This window comes from Conger conger, chromosome 3 (assembly GCF_963514075.1).
Source record: "Conger conger chromosome 3, fConCon1.1, whole genome shotgun sequence".
In the NCBI taxonomy this organism is placed as follows: domain Eukaryota; kingdom Metazoa; phylum Chordata; class Actinopteri; order Anguilliformes; family Congridae; genus Conger; species Conger conger.
Window position 1 is genome coordinate 50,839,793 of NC_083762.1, and position 19,533 is coordinate 50,859,325.

The following is a 19,533-nucleotide window of genomic DNA, read 5'->3' on the forward strand; positions in this document are numbered from 1 at the left end:
TTTATTAAAAATAGTTTTTATGTTAATTTTATCATCTCGGCTAAACTATAAAGCAAGTTTTTAAATGGGTTATTTTAACACTGGTAAGGTCAGCACTTTCCTTACCAGTTACTACCTAGAACTTTACTAACGCTTGTCAAGCATTACAGCATTGATTTCTGCACCCACGGCAGCTTAACTTCATACAGATATTATGAGAAGTCATGGAAAGAGGAGCCTATTTCATTTAGTTACAGTCGTTTCTGGCCTTTCTTAAAACTGTCGGCCCTTTGCATTAGCCATCTCTATATATGTAATATGTTCATGATTGATCTCTGAGCACCAGTTTTCTAGTTCAGTGAACATAGGGGTTTTACCTTTTATGTAAAGTGCATTTTTTCCACTAGCCGTGTGTACTCGAATACCTCCAGGGAACTTAAGTATTGTTTCTGTGTTTTTTGCGTGTGAGCAGTAGGTTATAAGGAAACCTTGTTAGTCTATCAGCAGTTGTAGATTTGTTGTCAAATTACTGCGTTATTTAGACCAGGTATGTTGCATTTTCTGTCATTAGTTAGCAAATCTCGTGTCTTTTTCACCAGCCGTCGGCAGTTTCGCTCGGTTCTGTTATTCTGATTAGGTGATCAGAATCAGTTAGATACTTTGGACGCTGATAATTTTTAGATCGCTAGTTTGCATTAGTAATTAGCAGTTTATATAGGCATGCTCAGAGCGACGCTTCCATTTGGAATGGTATGGTGTGTCAGCACCCCATTACGGTCTGCTCTCTCCCCTTCAGAATGCGCTTCCAGCAACGTGGCCCTCCACGACGACGGAACCCCACCAACCTCTGCTACCCCTCACTGACCCCCTGTGACAACTTCACAGTTGCAGGGGGGCTATGGAACTGCCAGTCTGCCACACGGAAGGCTGACTTCATTACTGGTTATGCCTCCCTCCTGTCCCTACAGTTCCTTGCCCTCACCGAGACCTGGATTACGCCAGAGAACACTGCCACCCCCGATGCCCTCTCATCCTCCTTCTCCCTCTCACACACCCCCCGGCCCTCTGGCCGTGGAGGTGGCACTGGCTTGCTGATCTCCCCTTCGTGGAAATTCTCTGCGATTTCCCTCACTGACCTATCCCTATCCACATTTGAATGCCACGCTGTCTCAATTACTCACCCTGTTAAACTTTATATTGTCGTTGTTTATCGTCCTCCAGGTGCCCTGGGAAGTTTCCTTCATGAGCTTGACACTCTACTCAGCTCATTCCCTGAGGATGGCACCCCACTTATCCTCCTGGGAGATTTCAACATCCACCTGGAAGCCTCCCAGTCGGCTGCCTTCTTACCACTACTTCACTCCTTTGACCTCTCTCTGCAGCACTCTCCCCCAACTCACAAGGCTGGAAACCTTCTTGACCTGATCTTTCTGAGGAACTGCTCCTCTTCTAACCCCACTGTTACCCCTTGACACAAGTCCGATCACCACTTAATTTCCTTCTCCATCCCCCTAGCTGCTCTACCTCCCTCCCCTTCTCTCACCCCCACTGTTTCTGTCCGATGTAACCTCCGCTCTCTATCACCCTCCCCCCCGCCCCCCTCCCTCCTCTTGAATCCTTCTCCAAACTACCCACTGATTCCGCATCTTCCGTGCTGCTTTCCTCTCTCTCCTCAGCCCTTGACTCTCTCTGTCCTCTTGTCTCCCGGCCTGCTCGATCCTCCCCTCCCAGCCCATGGGTTTCTGATCTTCTACGTTCCTCCAGGCCAAGCCTACGTGCAGCTGAGAGGAAGTGGAGGAAATCAAAAGACCCGTCGGACCTGTCTTCCTACCAGTATCTCCTGGCGGAATTCGCCTCCGCTATCACCAAAAGAAATTACTACCAAACAAAAATCCAGAACTCCACTTCTAACCCTCGTCAACTGTTCTCCATTTTCTCCTCTCTCCTCAGCACACCTCCCCCACCATCTCAGTCCTCGCTCACTGCTGATGACTTTGCGGTATTTTTTGACGAGAAGGTTGCAGATATCCGCAGCACCTTCGCGACCACCACCACTTCTATGCCTGCCTCCATTTCTGTGTCTGCCCCCTGTTTCTCCTCTTTCTGTCCCCTTACAGATGCTGATGTGTCTCACCTCCTGCTCTCCCACCGCCCTACTACTTGTGCCCTGGACCCCATCCCCTCAAACCTCTTTCAGGCAATCACGCCTGACATCCTCCCGTTTGTCACCTCCCTTGTTAACTCCTCTCTGTCCTCTGGCTGCTTTCCCTCATCATTCAAAAGGGCCTACATCACCCCGCTCCTAAAGAAACCCACTCTTGACCCCTCCTGCATTCAAAACTACCGTCCGGTATCTCTCCTTCCTTTTCTATCCAAATCCATTGAACGAGCCGCCTCCAACCAACTCTCTTCCTTCCTCTCTCAGAATAACCTGCTGGACCCCCACCAGTCCGGCTTCAGACCTGGCCACTCGACGGAGACTGCACTCCTCTCTGTCAACGAGTCCCTTCAAGCTGCACGAGCAACCTCTCTCTCCTCTGTCCTGATCCTTCTTGACCTCTCTGCGGCGTTCGACACAGTCAACCACTCCATCCTCTTAGCCTCCCTGGCATCTACAGGGATCTGTGGCACAGCCTTAGAGTGGATCCAATCTTATCTCTCTGGCCGGTCCTCCCAGGTGTCCTGGGCTGGAGGAGTGTCAACCCCTCGCCCCCTTGTTACAGGAGTCCCCCTGGGCTCTGTCCTCGGACCCCTCCTCTTCTCCATCTACACAAGATCCCTTGGCCCCGTTATCTCTGCTCATGGCATCTCCTATCATTGTTATGCCGATGACACCCAACTCTTTCTCTCCTTCCCCCCATCAGACACACAGGTCTCTACCCGTATCGCCTGAGAGACATCCAGAGCTGGATGGGCAACCACCATCTAAAGCTCAACCCAGATAAGACGGAGGTGATCTTCATCCCTGCTTTAACCTCTTCCTTCTCTGATTTCTCCATCTCACTAGGGGATATCACAGTGACCTCATCCCCTAGTGCAAGAAACCTTGGAGTGGTGATGGACAACAGGCTATCCTTCTCCAAGAACATCGCTACGGTGACCCGGGCGTGCAGGTTCTTCCTGTACAACATCCGGAGAATCCGACCCTTTCTCACCACCTACTCCACTCAGCTCCTTGTTCAAGCAATGGTCCTGTCCCGCCTGGACTCTTGCAATTCTCTGCTGGCTGGCCTTCCAGCATCTGCCATCAGACCCCTATAACTCATCCAGAATGCTGCAGCCCGTCTGGTATTCAGCGTTCCCAGACATTCACATGTCACCCCCCTGCTCAGCAACCTCCACTGGCTGCCTGTTATGGCTCGCATCAAATTTAAAACTTTGGTGCTCGCATACCAGGCAGTTAAAGGATCAGCCCCTGTGTATATTCAATCCCTTATCAAGACCTATACACCAACAAGACCCCTCCGTTCTGCCACTTTGTGCCATCTGGCGCCTCCCCCTCGCCACACCTGCACTTCACGCTCACGACTGCTGTCTGTCCTGGTCCCACGGTGGTGGAATGACCTCCCGGTGAATGTCAGAACGGCAGAGTCTCTGACCTCCTTCAAGCACAGACTGAAGACCCATCTCTTCAGGCTACACCTTTCCCTCCCCAACTCACAATCACTGTGATTAGCCTTAGACCGTAATGGCACTTATGTATAGATATTGTTGTTTTTATTGGCTGTTGTTGTATTCTAGCTGCCAACAGTGGTATGCTAGTTTGAATGTTGATTGTACTCTTCAAGGGTTCTGAATTTCTGTATGTTTACACTAGGACTCAGAACTGTACTGTCCTCTCAGGTCTACTTTTGCACTTGTTCTTGTGATTGATTTGCACTTTGTTGTACGTCGCTCTGGATAAGAGCGTCTGCTAAATACCACGTAATGTAATGTAATGTATTAATATTTCCCGATATTGGATATTTTCACACTTTGGAAGTTTTTAATTCTTGGTAATTGAATTAAAAATGAAAATTGTAGTATTTCATAATCTTCTATAACACTGTGGTCCTGTCAGCTTGAATGAACACATTTTATCGTTGTCATATTTTCTGAAAACACATTGATTAAATTATTGAATGACTGTCAAACACTTCTGGTGCAAAAATTCTCCCTGCAGATTTTCCTCCTGAAACAGCGCAGAAAACCCCAAAAAAGTATGCCAATTCCATCTGGGCTGTAATTACTGAACTGAGTACTTCTAGCAGGCACCTTGTCTGTGTAGGGCCATTACCTGAGTACCTCCCCTGTCTGTGTACCATTTACCTGTCTGTGGCCCTCGCCTGGCTGGCCCCTCGCTTGTCAGTGACAGGCAGCCCAACAGCTCCAGCTTCACGGCAATGCGCTCCTGCCACTGTGTGGGGCTCATGCGCACAAACCTTGCCTCAATTGGTGGGATGAAGTTATTACGCACTTCCTGCAGATAATTTGTGTTGCCTTGGAAAACCTGGTGGAAAGAAGATAAATAGAATAAACAAGCTATAGTCACAGAGAAGCAGTTCATTTAAATTCATCTAGCTTTTCTAGACAAAAGGCTCCCAGGCTGAAGGAACACTTGTCCACCCAGGCACCTTAACGTGAGCTCTCTCTACAATAGTTCGAATATAATTACTGCTTACTAGGAACTAAGAAATGACAATCAAAAGAAAGCCTACAAACCTTTGATGTCCAACACACCTATAATTGGTGATATGCCCACTAGAAAAAAGATTTTGATTTTTGATCCTGTCTGGAACTGAATGATAGCGATTCACACTTGGACAGTTTTCATGTTGTGTCATTTTGTTATTTTAAGTGTATTTTAAGCTGCATGATTTAGTAACATGAGCATCGCTAGCGAGGATAAACCACACAGTACGACATGCATTCAGTCATAGAGGCACGCATACACACTAAACAGACTTATTTGTTACATTTGTAACGTCGATGCTACACATATGGCAGATAAATCTAGTGATTGATTTCTCAGTGTATTTTGCCTTTCATTTAGGTGTATTTGCCCATAATACCGGTAATGCCGAATTCTATCTTCCTTTTTACATTCTGAGTAATCAATGACATGCCAAAGCATGTAACAAATAGACTACCATCCATGGCATTAGGCTACTACAGAAAAGGACACACATCAATAAACTTAGCTACATGCTTCAAACATTGCATATTTGTAAGTTATCTTGCTTGACAAAGGGGCTATTGTCATTCATTATCATATATACAGTTGTGTTCAAATAAATAGCAGTGTGTTAAAAAAGTGAATAAATTGCTAATATTTTTTTAATAGCTTTTAGTTAAATATCAAAAATGTTGTGGAAATATTACACATTCAATTCCAAATCAAAGCATTTGCTAATTTTATCAAGTCTGTGTTATTCTTTTACAAGAAGCAAAGAAAAGGAATATTAATCTGTTCAAAAAAATGTCAGTGTTGATATTTTTCTCTTCAAACTCTCTACAAACTATATAAACTGAATACATTTTTCAAGATTTAACTTCACTTTAAATGACTGAACTAATATGTAGTTGCATAACCATTGTTTTTGATAACTGCTGCGCATCTGCGTTGCATCAAGTCAACCAACTTCTGGCACCTAGAAACAGGTATTTCAGCCCAGGATGAACAAACTACATTCCACAGTTCCTGTGAATTTTTGGGTTTTGCTTCAGAAACTGCATTTTTAATGTCACCCCACAGGTTTTCAAAGGGGTTGAGGTCGGGTGATTGAGCTGGCCACTCCATTACCTCAATCCTTTTTGTCTGGAACCAAGATGTTGCTTGTTTACTCGTGTGTTTGGGGTCATTGTCTTGTTGAAACACCCATTTCAGGGGCATTTCCTCTTTGGCATACGGCAACATAATCTTTCCTAAGTATTTTCATGTATTCAAACTAATCCATGATCCCTGGTATATGAACCCAACAGCGTAGTATGGAAAAACATCCATTTTGCGCCACCATGCTTCACTGTCTTCACAGTGTACTGTGGCTTGAATTCAGTGCCCGGGGGTCGTATTGTCGACAGTCACTAGACCCGAAAAGAACAATTTTACTCTCATCAGTCCACAGAATGTTGCACCATTTCTCTTTGGGCCAATCTCCTTGGCAAATTTTAACCGATTCTGCACATGCCCTTTTTTCAACAATGGTGCTTTACGGGGGGCTTCTAGCTGATAGAAGCTATGCTATCAAATGTCTTCTCACTGTAACAGCACTTACAGGTAATTATAGATCATCTTTGATCTTTCTGGAGCTGACGAATGGCTGAATCTTTGCCATTCTGACTATTCTTCGATCCGTTTTAACAGTAGTTGCTCGTTTTCTTCCACTTGTTTCGGGGTCTTTGTTGCCATTTTAAAGCATTTGAGATCACTTTAGCTGAGAATCCTATAATTTGCTGCACTTCTTTATATGTTTTCCCCTCTCCAATCAACTTTTTAATCAAATGACGACGTTCCTCTGAACGACGTTTGGAACGGCCCATTTTACTTAGCAATTCAGAAGGAAATATATTTTATAACAATGTGTGAAACATTTGCTTCCCTTCTTCCTTAATAAAGGACAATTAATGACACCTGTTTTCACAGAATGAATGAATTCTGTAATTAAACTCCACACTGCTATTATTTTGAATACACACCTTTGTTCAATTTCTCAGAACAAGCTAGTTACATTTAGCTAGTTACATTTATTTTCGCGATGTCTAAAATACTGCCAACAAGCGAACGCAAAGCCTTATGTGCGTTCATTGTGTTGGACCACCTTGAGAATGAGTTGCAGGACGAAACAGTCAAACTTTAACAAATTAACGTTAATTAATTGACTGTCCAAACCTTCATAAAATTAGATGAGAATGCTCTCTTTTTCAAGGGTCCATGTATTTAGTTGAGCCATTTCATTGCGTTAATGTTACTAGCGTATATAGATATATAGTTAACCAGTTTGTTTAGGTAACATTAGTTAGCCAGTTATAGTTTATAATTTAGCTAGCTAGTAGCATTATCGTATTAGGCTACACACAGACAAGTCTGCTTTCGCCTGTGATCAATATCTCTCTTCTGATTGGTTATTGCATGCAGGCGGTTGCATGAAAGTTACACGAAGCAATCTATGACCAACTCAGCTGCAACTTAGTTGCAAGCAATAAAAATTACTTTGTGTAACAACACCTTAACCCTCTTTATAGGGTAGCAACACAAAAGATAAGAGAAACAGAATGCATGCAACTCTTTTTAAACTGAATGGATTTAATTCACAGTGCAGTCTTAAATAAAACAATATCTACAACTCTGACCAACAGATCTAATATATTAGCGCCATAGACGTATGATATATGTAAATAAACTGACAAAGGAATCACAAACCATCGCAAATCATTATCACAAAGACACAACATGTTGACCACGTCAGGTTCCACTTCTATCAGCCAAGAACAGAAAGCTAAGACTGCAGTGGGCACAGGCTCACCAAAACTGCACAGTTGAAAAACGTAGCTTGGCATGATGAATCTCAATTTCTGCTGAAGCATACAGATGGTAGGGTCAGTATTTGGTGGCAAGAGTATGAATCCATGGACCCAACCTGCCTTGTGTCTACAGTCCAGGCTGGTGGTGGTGGTGGTGGTGTAATGGTGTGGGCAATATTTTCTTGCACACTTTGGGCCCGTTCATATCAATCAGTCGTCGCTTGAATGCCACAGCCAATTTGAGTATTGTTGCTGACCATGTGCATCCAATGTACCCATCTTCTAATGGCTACTTCCTGCATGATAATGCACCATGTCACAAAGCAAAAGTCATCTTAAACTGGTTTCATGAACATGTTCTTTAGTGGCCTTCCTGCTCACTGGATCTGAATCCAATAGAACACCTTTGGGATGTGGAAGAACAAGAGATTCGCAGCATGAATGTGCTCAAAGGAATGTTTTTAACAATCCCTGCCCTGAAGAATTATGGCTGTTTTGAGAGCGAAGGGAGGCCATGCCCAGTATTAGTGTTCCTAATAAAGTGCTCAGTGAGTATACATGTTGATACACCCAGGTATCATAAAAGCAAAGCTAATGTTACGTTTGACTCCAAATACAAAAACCTCAGCGAGCAAACAGCATTCACTAGTGACATTTACAACCAGAAGTGACCACACTTGGCATTCCAGCACCACGATTTAACACTGTATCAGAGCGGGAGCTTGACATGCCAACACAATAGACCGGAATACACCAACAAAACAGAGCTTTGCCATTCAAGAAGAGGGCCTGGCATTTCAATTATAAGAAGGCTTTCACGTTCTAACACTAAAGGAGCTGAATATTGGGATATCAGAAAGACGTGCTGGAACACAATGTTTCTCTTCCACTTTTATAACAGCAGGTTCAGTAATCTGGGCAGGACAAAACCTAATCCATCATTTTTACTGTGTGTGTGTGTGTGTGTGTGTGTGTGTGTGTGTGTAAAATGACACACTGATGTATTTTGTGCATGTTTTTATTTTTCACAGCAAGGCACCTGTGATGTTGCAGTTAAGTGTAAAGTGTAGAGTGTATCATCCTAACCATTTATTGTATAAGAATGACCTCATTACTTGTATTGTTGCAATCTTGAATTCCCTTTGGGTTTGCTCCTGATTGGCCATATCCATATCCGGTAACTGTTTTGAAAAAGCCTCCTTTCAGTTGGGACTAGCTATTGGAACTTTGTTTGGGGATTTGTGGTTTGGGATTACTTGTTGATTTTGACTGTTTGACCTTTTGTTTTTGCTTAGATTCTCATTCTCTTTATATGACATTACATTTATGGCAGATGTTCTTATCCAGAGCAACGTACAGTAGTTTAGACTAAACAGGAGACAATCCTCCCCTGGAGCAATGCAGGGTAAAGGGGCTCAAGGGCCCAACGGATCTTATTGTGGCTACACCGGGATCGAACCAATGACCTTGAATTCCCAATGACCTATGCTACAGGCTGCCCTTAAGTAGTCTTTAGACTACTTAAAAAAGGTAATGCAATGTATGTGGTAGCACACATGAACCACGGTAACAGGAATTTCAGTACCTTGTCCCGGTCGATGTCCGGCTCCCTGAAGGGTTGCCAGTTCCTCCCGTTCTGGCTGTACAGAATTCGGTATGCCGACACATAGAAGGGGAACTCCATAAGGGTGGAGCCAGTGGTGGTAATTCCTGGGAGGGTAGTGTAGTACAGACAAATGAGCACAACATAATCTATGCCATGGCAATCAAGGGGCCTTTAGCATGACATGATTGTGTCGACTGACAGAAACTGTACATACTGGAACATTATGTGGGTGCGTGTGTATAGACCTCTGTTATTGGTATGTCTCCCCCATTCTTTTGCTCATCCCTCGTTTGCGCCATTGCCTTCACCATTAATGTTGTTCTGTCTTCCCTCTGTATATACTCTCCCCCACGCTCTTGCTCCCTGCACACCTGTGATCCTCATCTCCCTCTTCAGGTCCACCTGGAGCCACTGGTGCTGGTCACTGTGGGCGGCAGCCCAAGGGAGTCCTGCCTTCTTCAGCCGGGCCCCTGGGGGGCCCCACACGCTCGGCCCACCAATTGTGTCACTCCATTCCCACATGGAGGAGGCAGAAATCTGAGACTCCCGGACAACACCAGCTTTTAATCCTAGAGTACCATAGCAGCCTGCAAGGAGAGTAGGGTAGTGTGAGCTCAGATAAAAACAGAGCAAAGGCATATGTACAAGAATGTTTCAAAGACATATGTATGAATCCCTTCACGAAAGGTGGCTAGTTTCACGACACCTGCATCAAGTTTTTGTTCCAGCTTCATTAGTAAGTGATGCAGGAAAAGGGTTAAAATACGGGTTTCCTAAGCACCACTGCTGTCCTGTAGCTCAGCCCAGTCTCATATGCAACTACAGTGACCCACTGGAGAATAAAGTACATGTGGAGGCATCAAAGAAAGGGATACAAGCCAATATTTAACCACCAGAAATCCGTATTCTGTCATAGCAACAAGATAAAGCCCAAAAAGCAAGAATCATTTCGAATTGGAGTGGTGAAAACCCTCACATTTTGCGGTCAAGGAAAGGCAGAAAATGTATAGGTTTACCACCTACCTGTTTGAGTCTTCGTATTCCATTGCAAAAGACCAACTTATCAGCAACTTTGTTTTGTATTTGTAGCACTTAATTTAGTTTATTTTCATAATTTAGGTATAAATAAAATTGTTATTGTAAATGGTACAAGTGTCCTGCTTCATTTAAGTCTTTTTTTTTTTTTTGCCAAATCTCTGTGATGCTCATCTCCGGAGTTGTAAAGCCTTAAATTAAAACACTGCAAAATGGGTAATGGTTGCCAGATTTGCCATCTGCACAAAGGAGTTTTCAGAGACTGAAGGCCCTAATGAATTTGCAAGCAATGTTTCTGTGGCTGCAGCGTGGCATATGAGTCACTACAAGAGAACTGAAAGGGAGGCCAACTGCTTAAGACTTGGGCAAATATTTAACCAAAATTGAACCATAATATTAACAGGACACTATTTAACAGGCACGTGCACAGATAGACCTCAATTGGGGCTCGAGCCCCTCTCCATTTTTCCTCTCACTCAATGAGTGCTCTTTTGGATGGTGGTGTTTATAATTAGTATTTTATATAGTATATGCAGGGGACTGCAGTTTTAGCATCCTGTGTAATCGCTCTGACAACCCCTCGGCTGCAGTCCTGGGTGCGACTTGTCTTGATCAACAAACAGGAGACCGCTTGCTACAGATTCACATTGCTGAACACACATCCATAAAAAACAGGTAAAAAGACTGAATTTCCTACTATGTATTCTTTGGCACAGTCATAAAACAAATGACCGTTGAAACAACAACACTTTGGTTTATTCAAAATAGAATAAACTGTCTTAAATCAAGTACATGGATTTGCCAATTTAGAGGCAATTTATTCTAGGTTAACCCTAGAGCTTCGAAGTGATAATTATTCTCTGACAGGGGAGGGGAGATGCCATGTGCAAGAACACCTACTGTAAAGCACGATAACATTAAATACAGAAGCATAGGCTATTCACTTCTTTTGAGCTGCACATTTTTCATCACAGAACACGTTTCATTTCGGAAAAAAGGCATGAATGACTTGCGGGAGAGTGGAGATGAAGTAGACGCGAACACTGAAACCGACACGGGCCGGTGTCATTTCGAACAGCGAAAGGATCCAGCTTAGGATGAACTTAATGAGTAAGTTCATTTCTTGCGTGTGTACTGCAACTTCTCCAGCTTTGTTTGAATGTTCAGTAAAATGCGCGTTTGTAAATTCCCACACTCTAAACATCGCATCTCAAAATAATACATACGTGATGTGTAGTGACGTAGCCAAGATTCTAAAACTGGGTGTCTTCGCACAGTCAATATTAGCATACTGCATCTACGTTCGAGGAAATAGCTGAAAAAATAACTTTGCTAAATAGACTAACTCCAAGAGCAAGTGTATTTCTTACGACCATATTGGTAAATACATGTGCTGTATTGCAACCATCTCAAAATAATACCCCTGCGTTTTTGTCGAAGATGTAGGCTAATCGGTAAAGAGGCATCTTTGTTTGTAGGCTATATGATGCAACTGTCACATTTCCAAATATTTTTATTTATTTATTATAATTTCAGAGATGAAGACGCAGAAGAAACACCACCAAGTACACTACCAGCTGAGGATCAACTCACAGAAGGTACCCAAGGAAAGGCTTTGGGGGGTTTTATTTTCATTGAAAAAACAGGTGAAAATTGGATTACAATAACACAATACAACTTCCGGGATAATTCTTTTTTTATTTGAATTTCAAACATTGTCCTTTCTTTTAACTGCAGGCTTTGTTAATGGAACTGCATATTTAAATTGGTTTGCACAGTGACATATACAAGAAATATACCTAACATTGCCGTAATATCATAATACACTGCTCAAGAAAATTAAGGGAAAACTTAAGGGACTCTCAAACTGTAAGTTGCAGTTGCATCGTTTGTGGTAGACTATCAAATCTTAAGTTATATAGCCAGCTAGTTACGCAGCCAAATAACTTGCTTGCTCACAATATAGTTGGTTAGCTAAAGTGAAAACTATAAATAGTGTTGAGTAGCACACCAAAGTCAAGTTCTCAAAAGTCACTTGTTCGGCGAACATTTTCTTACTAGCTCTGTTGCGTTTGTCACTGTCAGCTTTCCAAAACTGTATAACTGTATAATAACGACTTATATTACGCGTTATATTCATAGACTGTGGGAAGCATGCTGTGCTGTGCTGTGATTTGAGGTTGTCTGTTGTTGTCTGTTGTTGTTCCTCTCTTGGCCATAAGGAGTCCAAAATTACCTACTGTACATTTAAACAATATATAAAAGATAAAAAAAAGATATAATAATAATAATAATAATAAAAGTACATTCTAGCGTACAGAATTTCAACTGTTTTGGCTGTATACTGGAAGTGGACTTGCATACAACTCCAAAGCCCAATTTTATGGGTACTATCCCCCCCCTTTCTTTTTTAAAGGTCCAATATCTCTAGAACGACAAATCCAATGAGGCACATTCTCTATTGAATATATAAAGAGCATTTACACAACATTTTTTTTGTTTTTGTTATCAAGCGGCCCCCAAAAAATGGACAGCGGCCCATTGGCTCATTTTCTATACTGACAGTGGGCCGGCCCAATCACATGCTTAAGCCCAACCCCTCCCGTCTGGTAGGCTCAACCCAGACCCCTCCTCCCTGTTGTCAAGTTGTTGTCAGTTGAGAAATGGATGGAAATCCTCTCCGCCCATCGCATGGTGATTGCCACACAAGACAGCCTCAAAAAGATCACTCGGGCTTTCACAACTGTGAAGGCGGCTGCAGACACCTTTGTCAAATGGGCAAACGAGAACCTTGAAGAGAGGGAGGAAGGAGCAGACATCGAAGTGGAGACTTCACTGCCTCAGAAAAGAACGAAGAAGAAAAAAAACATGGCGGGAGAGATGGCTCGAGATGAGACTCTTAGCGATGCTCTCAAAGCATATGAGGTGAATATCCACCACCCAATTCTGGACACAGCTAGTGAGGCAATCCACAGAAGGTTTATGACACATGGCACTCTCTTTGCTGATTTGGCATGCCTGGACCCCAGGAACTTCGACAACATCAAGACGACAGACCTTCCCCACAATGCTCTCCAAGACCTCAGCAAATGTCTTGTCAAATTTGACAGCAGGGCTACAGTGGAAAATCTTCAGTCAGAACTGAAGAACTTTGCATCCCTATGGAGGAATACAACACCAGAACGGTAGAAGATGGATCTGCAGGAGAGGAACAGGAGCCAGATATCGTGAACAAAAGCTGCTCCTCCTGCCGAAATTGCCCACTGTGCTGCTTTCAAGTACTTCGGCAGTTCAACATGCTATCAGATGCCTATCACATCCTTGGGCTTGCCTACAAGTACCTGCTGACACTGTCCCTGACTCAGGTGGCCTGCGAGAGAACATTTTCCACCCTCAAATTCATCAAGAGCAGACTGAGGAGCACCCTGTCTGGAGACAAGCTGGTGACGTTCTTGTTGATGGCGACCGAAAAAGATGTCCTTATGGGGTTGGACTCTGACATGATCATTGACAGGGTAGCTGCGAAGAGTGAGCTCATGAGAAAGCTGCTCCTGTAACCTAATAAGGTGAGATGAAGCAAATAATTAAAAATTCGAATGATTATTAAAATCCTCTCTCTCTCTCTCTCTCTCTCTCTCTCCTCTCTCTCTCTCTCTCTCTCTCTCTCTCTCTCTCTCTCTCTCTCTCTCTCTCTCTCTCTCTCTCTCTCTCTCTCTCTCTCTCTCTCTCTCTCTCTCTCTCTCTCTCTCATCTCTCTCCTCTCTCTCTCTCTCTCTCTCTCTCTCTCTCTCTCTCTCTCTCTCTCTCACAGTTGACAGTTGTGCTGTCCCAGAATATTCTGATCTTGTATTTGTTTTATGTTTATGTTTGAATTATTCCTATGACTTTGAGCAGAGCTTTTTCTTAACAATTACTTAACAGTATGAGTATGGGTATTGTTTGCTCAGCAGCCATGTCTCATCACCTTGGAATAGTCGACAGTGAGTGAGTACACTGGTCCACACTTGCATTGGTATACTTGATCTGTCCATGGCACTGATGATTTGATGAATGGTAGATATCCATCATATGCATATTGAACAGACTGCAAGGACCGACCGATTGTGGTGGGCCGGTCTGAGCCAAATGGCAGGGCCTATTTTTGCCCCAGTCCAGCACTGGTACAGAGTAGGGAGTAGGGAACTACTAAGGTAGTGTCCACAGCTGGGCTTTGCTTGAGACAAGGTGCTTTGCTTGAGCTTTTTCAATTTTAAATAAATATCACATTTATAAATGTTTCCTTTGTTTTTGTTTTGTTTTTTGAAACCATGGTCACTGTTCTGCACACATTGAAACCATTGCTCTCATATCTTTTTGTTAAAACAATGAACTACAACTCACATTTGTTTTGAAAGGTAAGAGGCTGTTGGACAGAAGACCACTGCAGGGGAAATTGAAAAAAAGAAAAGAACAATTTCATCCACAGGGATATAGAAATATAGTCTGGAATAAGAACGTGTACACCACTGGATCGATATTACAAAATACATTGGACAGTTCACCATACAACAAGCATAAGGCTCATCATTTTCAGAGTTTATTTCATTTAAAATCAGGGTTTTATTTTTCATTTTAAAAAAGGGGTGAAAATCGTATTAAAAATGGTGACATTTAAAAAAATAAATGGGTAGAAATCGGGTTATAATAATGCCTACTTCTGGGATAAATCTTTTATTTAAATTTTAACATTTTCCTTTCTTTAACCATAGGCTAGATAGAACTATGAGCAATGAAGTGCACATTCCAAGAGATTAGATATGCGCATGCTATTTCAACTGCACATTTAAGACGTTCGCATGGTGACAAGGAAACAGGCGTATCATTGCCCAAATAATGACAGTCATTCTAATACAAAATACTCAGGCATGTTTTAACAGTGTAAGTAATAAAACTAATGGTTATATCTGTATGAATCATTTTCAGATACCACTGATTAGCAACAACGGTTCCTCATTTTATGTACAGTGACAAAACAAGCATGGGGGGGGACCTTCGCTTCTATCTCCGAAATGTAGTTGGGAGACACAAGAGAACCGAACCACTATTCGTCTTCGATTCTAGGGCTGAAGCTGCTAATTATAGTTAGTTAGCTGTAGCTGCACCGTTCACTTGTCAGCAATCTCAGTTACACCCAACTTAACAACTTAGGCTTCCTTTTTTTGCACTGAAGAAAATTATATTCCTTGTACTCCTGTCTGTTTTCTGCGAACATGCTCTCAAAATGCAGACACAACAGCCGCAAAACTCCACTCACTCTCTTACCATACCCAGCAGCCCAACACACACACGGACCAATCACTAGATTCCCAGTCTTAAAGCTGCATACCCTCATTTACAACGGCAATGGTCTAGAAAACCAAATCCATAATAGATTTTAATTCAAAATATATACGACGGAGGAAACATAAATCAGAAGAGGAAAAAAAAAAAAAGAAGAAAAATCTGTTTAATCCAAACTGTCCGAAAATAATTTCTTGGGGAAATCAGTTAAAACCGACAATGATGAGCCTTGAACATACATAATAAATACATAAAATAAATCAGCCTTGATTTTGTGCCCAATGTATTATATGAATAATACAGATGCAGCTCCAGATTCATTGGCACCCTTGATAAATATGCACAAAAAAATACCATTACTGACATTACTTTACACATGTTGGAAAATAAAGTCTGTGTGCTTTATTAACAATTCAATGGAATCAACTAAAGTTACATTTTTCAAATTAAGAAATTCCTGAAAAAACAGGTTACACAATTATTGGCACCCCTTGTAACTTTCTGTAACCACTGTTCCTGTTACATTTGACGCTTTGTCTCTGTGGCAAAGGCAGCAGCTGCTAAAACAAATACTTGCAAGGATCGACAGTAGGAGGAAGCAGTGTCATTTTTCTACATAGGGAGAAATCGCAGTTGATATCACACTGCACTGCATTCATTATTTTAGAACAATGTGTGTCCTTAATTCATTAATTGTTGAATGAATTATCTAATTAAATTCCACACTGCTATTATAAATTGTATTTGGTGTGTTGCCTGCCAGGTAGGAGATATCCGGGTGCACACAGCCCTTTATTTGTGCAATCCACCCATAAATGCATTAAGGACAGAAGTGCATCTTGCAATCACTCACCTAGATTGCATACTGCAGTTCCAGTCCCATGCTCCATTTCGTACATAAGATGAATGTGGGCCCGAAAATCTGCAAAAGCTTAGTACATCTGGCCCATAGTTTTCCCATATGTTTGAACATAAAATATAAACATATTATTATCTGTGTTGCTTTTTAGATGAAGACTTTTTTCTTCATTATTATGAAGGGTTCCAATAATTGTGGAGCTGACTGTGTATGGCATGTATTTTGGAAAATACCTACAATACACCTTTTGCAGCAAACATTATAATATTATTTCATCATGCAGAGACTTGCCAGTATATGGATTTCTTTTATGAGCATGGAGGCCTGTGCTGCTGAGCTCAGCAGAAAAGAGAACTTACCTGGTGGAGGTGACGTTGTTAGCCAGTGTACTTTCATAGTACGGGATGCCTTTGCTGCTGACCACGTTGACCTGCCCTCCCAGAGTGTTGGACACCACTCCCGCATGTATGGCTGCTAAGCAAACAGAGGAGGACTGTGGGGTAAGAGAGGAGAGACAGGTGAGCCAAGACAGTGCGAGAATAAGTGAGTAATAAGGGCTGCAGGGTGGCTCATGCCGTTAGGCACTCTTCCTATGTATGGATATGCCGCACAGTCTGGGATGAAATTTGGAGTGTGCCAGTGCCATCTGTGAGCAGCAGGGCTGTGTGGAGACACACAACTGGCTGTAGTGTTGCTCAGGGCTAGGAGGGTATCAGATGACCAGGATGACACCAGTTACCTCTAAGGGTTGATCAGGTGTCCGCTAGTCCTCCTGTCTCTGTAAACCTGAGTTTCAAACTGTGGTGTGACGGCAAGCGGTGAATGACTTTGCATGCTTTGGAGGAGAGCACATGCTTCCTGGACTCTCCTGAACTGATGGCAAAGGTTGCACCAATGTGCACTATTGGGCTTCCCGAATAGAATCAAGACTAGAAGGCGGTCTTTTACCTGGGCTAAGAAAAGTGACTGAATACAATTACCTAAACAGCTGAGAAGCCGATATACATTTGTTCAGTAATGACCTAGCAATGTATTTATGCAACAATAATACGTAGTTCAAGACGGAGTTTGTTTTGGTCCCCTAAAATGGGGGGATGATGTATAAAAAGGGAGGCAATTCCTACACAGATCACCCAATATGGATGTAAATATCATCAAATGAAAGGGGACAGTCTGCAGTTTAACCTCAAATACAATGTGCTGGAGTACAGAGTCAAAAGAACATAAATTGCACTGCTGTCCAAATACTTATGGACTGCACTGAATAAGTTTATTAGGCAGGTGCCCTCCTTAATGTTTGGGACAAAGACCCATTATTTCCTGATTCGCCACAATGTTAGATTTGGAATTACACACTTTTGTTAATTGGTTAAAGTGCACATTGAATGGGGTTATGTGGTGATGAGCTGCATGATGACCCACACACTGGATTTCCTGCTCTGAGGACATGAACAAGTGTACCATTGCTGACGTTTCACCGGCTTCACTGCTCCCACCAGAGCATTTGCTGCTGCTGCTACGAAACTAGCCTGTTAGGCTAAAAACAACACCCAGCTGCTAGCTGCCACCGCAACCCGGCCCCCCTTGGGCCCGCATCAGTTAGTGCTGTCCCATGACCAGCTATTCCACCATAGCTGCTGGGTCTAAAAACCACTGCTACTAAATCTCAGCGGGCTCTCTATGAGCCCGGACCTGTAAGTGTCCGTCTCTGCCGTTTACATGGCTAGCCCCCCCCCCTCCCCTTACAGCTGAAGCTAGCTCCCCGATCTCAGATCAATACAGCCTCCTGTCTGAACCGCCTGCACCACATACAACAATTCCTTCACTCACCTCTCTGTCTGAGTGTGTGAGTTGTGTCTGCCTGAGCCAGAGGATCGCGGAGCTGGAGGGGAGAATATCCATCCTCTACCAGATAAAGGCAGATGAACAGCTCATCGACTCTGGTGGTCGCTGCTGCTGCTACTACTACTACTACCGCCCTCTGTCCAGCCGTTGCCACACCTAGCCAGGCTGAAGACCCCTGGCTCCAGCTTGGAGCGAGACCCAAAGCTCTCGTCAGCTCCATGCCACACCAGACAGAACCCTGGACCGCAGCTCGTGGGAGCAAATGCCGTGGCAGGCGACTATCCCGTCCTCTTCCATCTTGGGTCCTCCTTGGACAAACTAGATGACACCTCCCTGGCCAGTTGCCTCTGTCCTGTCATCTCCTGCGTCATTAGCTGCCCCACAGCCACTGCCCTCACTGTCGACATCTGCAATCAGGCAGGCGCTCGAGGCAGACACACGCCACGCCTGGACAGCCTTTTCCCCGGGCTGCCAGCTCTCAGATTTCTGCACCCTGGCCTCCTCTGTCCCCACCCAAAGCTATAGCCCTCCGTCACCCCCGCCACCTCCTCCTCCTCAGACTTCTTTAGTCATTGCCGTTTCAATCATCAAGCACATAAAGGACAGATCAGCTGTTACCCGATGTTTCCCTGGCGCCAAGGTCTTGGACATATTAAAGCAGACCCCTAGCCTCCTTTGTGATCACCCACATGTACATGTGGGTACTAATGACATGGCTAACAGTCTGATCTGCTCAAAAATGATTTTATTGATTTTTTTAACTCCCTCAAGGAATGCGGAAAGAAAATCTTCATCTCTGGACCGAGTCCTCCTCTTGGTCGGGGGATAGGGCGTTTCAGTCAACACTTTTAATCTCTTTTGGAAATGTTCAACCTATTTTAGTAAAGACAGCACCCACCCCAGTGTGCTGGGTGCACCCAACTCTCAGCAAACATTTGTCACTCAGTTCACACGACCCACGCATATGACTAGCAGCAACGGCATGTCTGGACACACCCCTCTACCTTTCACTATGTTTCCGATTGCCACTCTTAAATAGCAGGTGGCATTGTCAAACACATCGTAGAAATCACAGACCATCTGGTACCGGTCTCACTAATCTTAAATGTGTAAATGTTCAGCCACAGCCAGTCTCCTGTCCTGGCACAGAATCTCTAGTTGAAATGAGCTCTTTTTAATGTGGTCTAACAAATCCTTTTTGGTTAATGATCTGATAACTGAAAATAATTTGCATTGTATGTTTTTAGTCGAGACCTGGCTAAATAACTCCACTGGTGTAGCAACCCTGATAGAAGCCTGTCCTCCAACCTATAATTTTTTTCAGTCTGACAAAACAGGAAAGGAGGAGGGATTGCAGCCATTTTCTCCTCAGTTTGTTTGTAATGACATT

General features: G+C 43.3%; 1 protein-coding gene across 1 annotated transcript in view; it reads right to left on the reverse strand.

Annotated features, from left to right (window-relative positions):
- Positions 1-19,533, reverse strand: part of dcbld2 (discoidin, CUB and LCCL domain containing 2) — a 67,952-nt gene that overhangs the window by 21,340 nt on the left and 27,079 nt on the right. The window contains exons 6-11 of the mRNA XM_061236755.1: positions 16,658-16,791; positions 14,501-14,540; position 13,545; positions 9,457-9,672; positions 9,065-9,189; positions 4,288-4,468 (exon numbers count right to left, since the gene is read on the reverse strand). Coding sequence (XP_061092739.1) covers positions 4,288-4,468; positions 9,065-9,189; positions 9,457-9,672; position 13,545; positions 14,501-14,540; positions 16,658-16,791 — 697 coding nt within the window. The remainder of the gene's footprint in view (positions 1-4,287; positions 4,469-9,064; positions 9,190-9,456; positions 9,673-13,544; positions 13,546-14,500; positions 14,541-16,657; positions 16,792-19,533) is intronic.